This window comes from Clupea harengus, chromosome 8, assembly GCF_900700415.2.
Source record: "Clupea harengus chromosome 8, Ch_v2.0.2, whole genome shotgun sequence".
Lineage (NCBI taxonomy): Eukaryota > Metazoa > Chordata > Actinopteri > Clupeiformes > Clupeidae > Clupea > Clupea harengus.
In genome coordinates, this window is record NC_045159.1 from 11,354,722 (window position 1) to 11,363,484 (window position 8,763).

General features: G+C 46.4%; 1 protein-coding gene across 1 annotated transcript; it reads left to right on the top strand.

The window, feature by feature from the left end:
- Positions 1 to 6,845: 6,845 nt before the first annotated feature.
- Positions 6,846 to 7,856, top strand: LOC105901017 (trace amine-associated receptor 13c-like). The gene has a single exon (XM_031572808.1). It carries the CDS (start codon positions 6,855 to 6,857, stop codon positions 7,854 to 7,856), a length of 1,002 nt encoding a protein of 333 aa, XP_031428668.1. The 5' UTR covers positions 6,846 to 6,854.
- Positions 7,857 to 8,763: the final 907 nt, after the last annotated feature.

Here is an 8,763-nt window from a genome sequence, read left to right on the forward strand (position 1 = left end):
GTGCGACTCCCCCCGCGATGCACACAGTGCAATCGCACCCCCCAATTTTTTTCAAAACCATGAGGGGGCAACCCCAGATCTCGTCCCCCTCCCTAGGCGGAGCGGGTGCAGATCTAGGCTTAGACTCATTGACCATGAGCGGGTTAGTTCCCAACCAATTCAACTCAAAGCCCAGCCTGGCTGGCTGTGCGGCGAGTTGGCACGCATGCGCAGTCTCACCATGGGTGCTGAGAACGATCACAAAGGGGTACGTGCTGCAATTCGCCCGTCCCCCTCCGCCATTCGGCGGAGTGATCCAATCGGTGGTGCAGCAGGGACAGTCTCACTTCCTATGGGAAGAGATAGTCTCCCTGCTCAGAAAAGAAGCGATAAGCATAGTGCCTCCCGAGGAGAAGGCTTCAGGCTTCTACAGCCGTTATTTCCTGGTCCCCAAAAAGGACGGGAAATATCGGCCAATATTAGATCTACGTGTGTTGAACAAAGCACTCATGCCACTATGGTTCAGAATGCTGACCCCACGCCGGCTAGTGCAGTTCATAAGACCAAACGATTGGTTTATCACGATAGACTTAAAAGACGCATATTTCCACGTTCCGATCCACCACAGACATCGGGCATAGCGTACCAATTCAACGCACTCCCGTTCGGCTTAGCTCTGGCGCCGAGGGTTTTCACAAAGTGCGTAGAAGCAGCCATCGCCCCATTACGACTACGCGGCTTACACGTATTCAATTATTTGGACAATTGGTTAATAGCTGCTCATTCAAAGGCCGCAGCGGTGCAAGATGGCCATCTAGTGGTGGCACACCTGCATCGACTGGGCTTTGTGATAAACAAGGAAAAAAGCGTTCTGTGCCCAAGCCAAACTATGCATTTCCTAGGCATGGTTCTAGACTCCACCTCCATGGAGGTCAGGCTGTCTCGAGAACGAATAAATGCCATCAAAACATGTGTGCGCCAGTTCCGACTGGGACAGTCAGTCTCGTCTCTGTGCTGCCAACACCTGTTGGGAATGATGGCGTCAGCCGCTATCGCGCACCCGCTGGGGATGTTGCGTATGCGGCCGTTCCAGATATGATACCTGTCTGTGAGGCTCAACGCAGTCACAAACAGGCACCGCAGGGTAACGGTGTCCTTCAGATGCAGGAGGGCCCTGTCAATCTGGAGAACCCCCTGGTTTCTCGCTGCGTCGGGCACTATGGGCATAGTGACGCATCGCGTAGTAGTAACCAGAGACACCTCCACCAAGGGGTGGGGTGCGGTCTGCGAGGGGAGAGGCGTGAACGGTCTCTGGTCTGCGACAGAGGCCGTGTCTCATATAAATGTGTTAGAACTGGCGGAGTGCGCTCCCAGTCACTGCACCATTGGGCGAACCGCCTGCTCCTGTGGGCAGCGATTCACGTCCTTTCCCTCAGGGCAGTTCATATTCCAGGTCACCTCAACTACGGTGCGGACCTGTTATCGAGGGGCGACCCTCGAGCAGCAGACTGGTGTCTACACCCTCAGGTGATAGAGCAGATCTGGGTGCGTTTTTTCAGGGCGCAGGTGGACCTGTTTGCGAACAGGCAGAATACCTGCTGCCCGCTCTGGTTCTCGCTAGGGGGCGACAACCCCCCACTGGGCATAGACGCGCTGGGCCACCAGTGGCCAGACCTGCGTCTATATGCTTTTCCCCCGATCCCGCTCCTCCAGCAGGTGCTGCGCAGGGTAGCGGACGAGGGCAGGGAATTAATATTGATAGCCCCCCACTGGCCCAATCAGCCGTGGGCGGCAGATCTATTCAATATGTCAGTGCAACAGCCCTGGGAGCTGCCTCTACGGAGAGACCTCCTAACGCAGGCGCACAGGACAGTGTGACACCCCCATCCGGAGCTGTGGCGTCTCAGGGCCTGGCACCTGAGAGGTGCAGGCTCATAGCGTCAGGCTTATCGGATGCGGTGGTGGCTACGATACAGAGTGCCCGAGTGGTGTCGACACGAGCTCTGTATACGCTGAAGTGGCGCAGAGAGGCACCTCATACCCTCTTGGGATCTGCTGGTTGTGTTACGTGCTCTCACAGGGCCTCCGTTCGAGCCCCTGGAGACGATGGACATAAAGTTTATCTCTTTAAAGACCGCGCTGCTACTGGTGTTGACGTCAGCAAAGCGCGTTGGTGACATGCAAGCCCTGTCAGTCAGCCCATCGTGCCTTCAGTTCTCGATCGCTGGTGACAGAGTGGTTTTGCGACCTAATGCTGCTAAGTGGTGGCAACCCCATTCCGCAATCAGGTGATTGAATTAGCAGTTTTCTCGCCTCCTCCTTTTGCGTCAGCAGAGGAGGAACGTTTGAATAAGCTCTGTCCAGTACACGCTCTCCACTGTTATGTGGAGCGCACTGGAGCTTTCAGACAGTCAGATCAGCTATTTGTGTGCTTTGGTGCACGTGCAAAAAGCAGACTTCTATCAAAGCCGAGCCTCTCCCGTTGGATAGTAGAGGCTTTCGTGTTGTCTTATAAGAGCTTGTCTTTATATCCCCCGGAGAAGTTGCATGCGCACTCTACGCGGGGGGTCTCGTCTTCCTGGGCCTTACTAAAGGGTGTCTCAGTGGAAGATATTTGCAAAGCTGCAAGCTGGAGTTCTCGCCACACTTTCATTAGATTCTATATGTTAGATGTGGCTGAATCTAGTTTTTTACATGGAGTTCTGCAGGCGGGCAATCTCTGACTCCCCTGGCCTGAGAACGGTATAATGATGAGTGTGTTCATTAGTGTCTACATGTTATGTTGCACATGAAGCATCCCAGGTTGGTTTCCTACGGGCGCGGGATCACGGATCCCTGCCGTCTATGTTAAAGGTTGCCCTGTTAAATGTTCACCGCCAGCTGCCGTATGAACCTCTAGGAGGGCAAAGGCTTGAATAAAGTTGGTGTGTGTGATTGGCTGCCACTTTATTATCACGCGGGAATGTATAGGGTCCCATTCTGTTATATCGCAGTGAACTGCGATAAGGAACGTCTCGGTTACTTACGTAACCTCGGTTCCTTAAGCAGGAACCAGATATAACAAAGTTGCCGTATACAGTGTTACCTTGGTTTGATATTCTTGCTCAGTTTTTCTTTCCAAGGATGAATTCGTCCTGCGCGGATGAATTCATAGACTCCTGAGGGGGCGGGCCCAGGAGTAAGCGCAGACGAATCGCGGCCTTTCAGGCGTGATTGGATAAATGCTTCGATTTGGGTCCATGACTAACGTCATGTACCATTCTGTTATATCTGGTTCCTGCTTAAGGAACCGAGGTTACGAAAGTAACCGAGACGTTTCCTCTTATGAGCAATCACAAACAAATACTTTAGAAATACCATATTAAAAATGCAGGCCTCAAAGTAGAAACTCAATGCAAAATAGTGAAAACACCTGTGATCACAAGTCAGAAAGCCCAGTGGCTAGTTTGCAAGCCCTCAAGTCCGTTCTCCTCCCCCGGACCTCACTGGAGCCCCGCAGTCTCTGCACAGAGGGTGATAGCTGCCCCCGACACGTCAACACAGGCTCCCCAATGGGTCAGCAGGTCCAGGCCAACGATGCACAAGTCTCAGATGTCATCAAGCCAGAACTCGTGCACATGCTCCTGGTCTCCAGCCTGGACTCACAGTGGATTCCTTCCCCTGGTGCCAGCTTTATCTGCAGTGATGGTCATCAGCTGTATGTTGGCGACCATGCTGCTGAGAGGACACCAGTAGTGCCCGGGAGGATACCAGGTCACATTGGGATGGTAACCCAGGTCTTATACGAGTGATCACAAACATGCGATGTAGTGTCAGGAGAGGTGCTGCGTATTCTGGCTGCACCCTGGCCCAGTCACAAACGGCTCTGCTCACTGGGACACAGGGGCCCCGGCTACTCCAGACCAACCGAAGCACTAAGGTACATGGGTATCGGTAGGTGGAGACTGGAGTCCCCTCACTGCACTGCTCCCCTGGCATTTCCCTCTGGTTGAGTGGATCTGGAACTGGGCCATAACTGGGCCCACTCATTTGGCACAGTGTCATTAGCCATTGAAGTCCACAGTGGGTCACCCACGCGTCTTTGTCGGTCATGCAGCTCAGACCGCACAAGCTCCCGTTAAAAGCATTTTCCAAAACGACGCCTCAGCACACTGGTTAGCGTGCTGTAGTTAGCCCAGATCCAAAAGCAGCAGGCAAACAACACAACGTCAGTCAAACAAAGAACAAATTGCAGGGCTGGGGCTAACAGTTCAAATTGGGCATGGAAAGCATCACAGTCCAATTTGCCAGCATACTTGGGCAATGTACATTCATGCCAGATGTTCTGACTCCTTCTTCACTGTAGTGCAGCAGCTGCGTGGTGCTCGGGTGCAGTACCTCCACGGTCGCGGTGGTCGTTGCCAGCTGGCCTGTAGTCAAGGCAGCAGTTTATTCCATGCTGCGGGCTCCCTGGCATGCCCAGTCCCCGGTATTGGTGCAGCTGTGGTCTCTGGGTCCTGTCAAGGCCTGGGGCAGGCGTCTCACTCCTCTCCGGTTATCAAAGGCAGGGAATGCTGGATCAATTCAGCTGCTTCTTCTTGCCGACTCCGAGGTGGGTACACAGCCAACCATAGCCTTTGTAAGGCTGCTGTATAGTTCAGCTGTGCAGCACTCCGGTAAAGCTCTTCGATGAGGTCTTCAGTGGTCGTTGCTTCCTCCATTCCTCAAGGTGGCGATCAAGCCCACTTCTGACACCAGTGTAATAATGGAGCAAATCCATGGTTTCTCTTTGCCATCTTGCCACTTATTTAAGCAAATACATAGCATTCAAAAACTGTCAGACAGTCTTATAACAGAATAATTTCTTACTAAAAGAAATACATGGTATATTATCATAGATGGGGAAACAGGAGTACATTCTAAATGGAACATTTAGACACACACAGGAAAAGCATTATAGGGTGAACACAACTCCCTCAGAGTGCATGCTACACTATTACCCTGCCCTGCATGACTTGAATCCAATAGAACACTTTGGGATATTTTAATGAGAAAGGTAGAGCAACACAACCTCTCCAGCAAAGAGCAGCTGAAACTTGGACCTCATTCTCGAACACAGTTAATGTAAAAGTTAAGAAGAAATTTCTTCTGAACTACACTTACAATTCTGGCATTCCTGAAGTTTTCTTATCTGGGATTCGTTCTTAGCTAAGAACAGAATTTAAGAACGCGGAAAAGCAGTCGTAGGCCAGATTAGAGTACTCCCATGTTTTTAAGGGCTAAATTTGTGAGAAATCATTGGTGACTGCGTTAACATCAATTCTACAGACATCTTCGGATTTAAATAATTATAATAATGATAAATACGAGAATATTTGTATCATTAACAGTTACGTTTCACATTTATAGTCATGATTCTACGAGGCATTGTGATGTCCTAAAATAAATAAAAGCACTACACGAATACGGCAAACGGCAGTGAATAAATAAATAAGCACTAGACTCAGTCGCGGGGATATAGCCATAGCGGAATAGAATGGATACATCTACATCTACATTCTGCAACAGTACCTCCACCTCTGCACTGGTGAAGTTAGGTCTGCATTAAATGGCTGGTGCACCACCGGTGTTCGCTTTCCGCTTTGACATGATTTTCACCAGTCTCAAGTTGCTTTCGCATAAGGAGCTGGCAGTGCGTTTATGTACGCAAATTCAGGTGAACAAGAACGTGCGTTCAATTTAAGAATCAGTTCACAGTTTGGCGGTTTGAGAACACATTTCCACGCGTTCATGAAAATATATACTGTATGTATATACTTATACGTGTCCAAATATAGGATGTGTTCTGAAGGTGTCGTCTAGGGTCTCTAGAGGGTAAGTTAGTTAGAAAGTGCCTTAAGTTCATAGTATATTAACTAATGTAGTCTTTACACCCATTACACATTAAAGAAATGACAAATTGACTGATTATGTGTAAGCATTGGCACAGTTATATTTTGATGGAATCATCATCTGCTGTTACAATACAACTTTAGAGTCCATTAGAGCAAGGCCATGTGTACTGTGTACTTGTACTACAGCTGATCCATGGCAGTGCTGTGCATGAACAAAGTCATTCTGGTAGCTGTGTTCCACTCTCATAGCCTGTCTCATCATGACCATCAGGCAGTGCAAAGACTGGACAGGATCTGTCCTTTCACTTGTTGAGAATTTGGAATATCAGTTTATTCAAACTATGATTATGTGGCTTAGCTGGTTGAATCAATCCCTTTGAAATCTTCTTGGCGATATACCTGTTTTACATAAAAGCCTTGGTCTGTTTCCCTCGTCTATGCTGCTAGACAGAGGAAAGACTAGGAAGGCATACAGTATATTCTTTGTGTGCTTAATGAAACAGTGTGTTTTATGTCATACCGGTAAACCACATCCTCACCAGAGGCCTTCCCTTTGTCACCAAAAACAGACTCAGTACCCTGCTACACAATATATAATACATGTTCAAGATATTAACACTGTCAATTGAACACACAAAGTCAATGGTCACTTTAAGGACACCATTCGGATAGAGATCTATAGGGGTTTTAGACTCTGTATTAAGCAACTCATACGCTCACTCACCTCTGGTCATTTTGAGTATGACAATCAGAATTCACAGTAGGCCTTTGCCCTTGGGCACTGCATGGCCCCACTAGGCACTTGAATAAACACACACACACACTGGCACACACATGATAATGTCAGCTTTGGTTAATCAATAAAAGGAGTGACATTAATAGCATTAACATTTGGGGCAGTGACTTACAAAGTCACAAATGAAAACAACAGAGCATTAGCTGTGAATCTTCAGGACAATGAATCTTTTTCATATTTTTCACAAAACTTTGGCATTCACAGCAATGGAGTACCTCACAACAGGTAATTACTGTTTCCCAGCACTCAACTCTTCTTGCAGAAAGGATGTCAGGTCACCGACGGAATACTTTATAATGTACATATTCTTTTCATTGGTATCTGTATCTACCGTCTTCCTAAACCTGCTGGTGATCATCTCCATCTCTCACTTCAAGCAGCTTCACACTCCAACCAACCTGTTCATCCTCTGTCTGGCTGTGGCAGATCTATTAGTTGGTCTGATTGTTATGCCTGTGGAGGGCATCAGATTAATAGAAACATGTTGGTATTTTGGGGACACTTTTTGTTACATATTTCCCTACATTACCTTTGCAGTTGTTTTTGTCTCAATGAACAACATAGTTTTCATATCTGTTGATCGGTACATTGCGGTTTGTAAGCCTCTGAGGTACCCTGTGATTGTGACACTCAGGAAAGGAGCTGTCTGTGTATTTCTGACATGGTACGTCTCTCTGGTTTATTCTCTAATAGTCTTACATGAGCACCTCATTCATCCTGAGCCACGCAGAGCGTGCCACGGAGACTGTCTGATTATTATTAATCTCCCAATGATTGCGTTTGATCTTGTTTTCGCATTTATTGTCCCCTGTTCCATTGTGATAGTGTTAAACCTGAAAATATTCTGTACAGCTATGCAGCAGGCACAGGCGATCAGCTTGGTCACAGAAAGAGTAAAGGCTGCTAAAGAAGACAGAATGACTAAGAAATCCAGCAGCAAAGCAGCAAAAACCATAGGGATACTTGTTACAGTTTATTTGCTTTGCTATATGCCTATATTTGCCAGCCTTCCTTTTCAAGGACACTTTACGTCAGCATCGCTTGTTGCAAATTCTCTTCTTTGGATGTCTCTTTTGAACTCCTGCATAAATCCAATAATATATGCATTGTTTTATCCATGGTTTAGGATAACAACAAAGCACATCGTCACCCTTGCAATACTTGATCCAGCTTCCTCTTATTTTAATGTATATCCAGAATTCTCTTAACTCTGCAATACCATCTGTGCATTTTTGTATACCTCATCAGTACATATCAATGCATCATTTGTATCTATATGGATTTAGAATTAATCAAATTAGCTACAAACTCAATATTATGGGCATCAATTGTACATTCACAATATTTCACAAGGAAAGTCTGTTTTGTGTAAATACATAAATATAAAATTTGTTAAAATGAATGCAAATTCAAAAATCCTCCCTCATAAGGGTACCCATAACAAACAAGTGCTATGTTACCAATATCATACATTTCCGTGATATCTGTCATAATGTCTGATACCTTCACATCTTATTACCATGGGGTGTTGGATGGCATGTTGTCCACAGTAAATGTGTAAAGTGTAAATCTTGTGATATATATATATATATATATATTTTTTTTTTAATTGCTGTACATGCTTATTTTTCTGGAATTTTCATAATTGACTTCTCCTTCATTGTATTTATTTGAATTAGGTGTGTGTATGTGATCTCTGTATTTATTTGAATTAGGTGTGTGTATGTGATCACTGTATTTATTTGAATTAGGTGTGTGTATGTGATCACTGTAAATTTTTCAGAGAGTGCATGAGCTCATTTAAAAATAAAAAGCAAAGCACAAAAGCCAGTGTCTTGTCGATCTTCATCATAAAGAATAGGCCTGTTTGTCAACATGGTTGTGAACCAGGCATCACTAGACCTCTGAAATCAGGCAGGTGAGCCACCTGGATCCTTGCACCACTAGAGGGAGCCTTCATACCCACACTTTGGTGACTATTGTTCCCAATTCTGTTCTGTTCAAGCATTCACTCCTACAAACCTTTGATTACTAACTAAAAAGAGTGTGCACCCCTAGATACGATGAAAAGTGTGAGAAAGGAATGAACCGAATGATTAACTTTCGGGTAGTTTA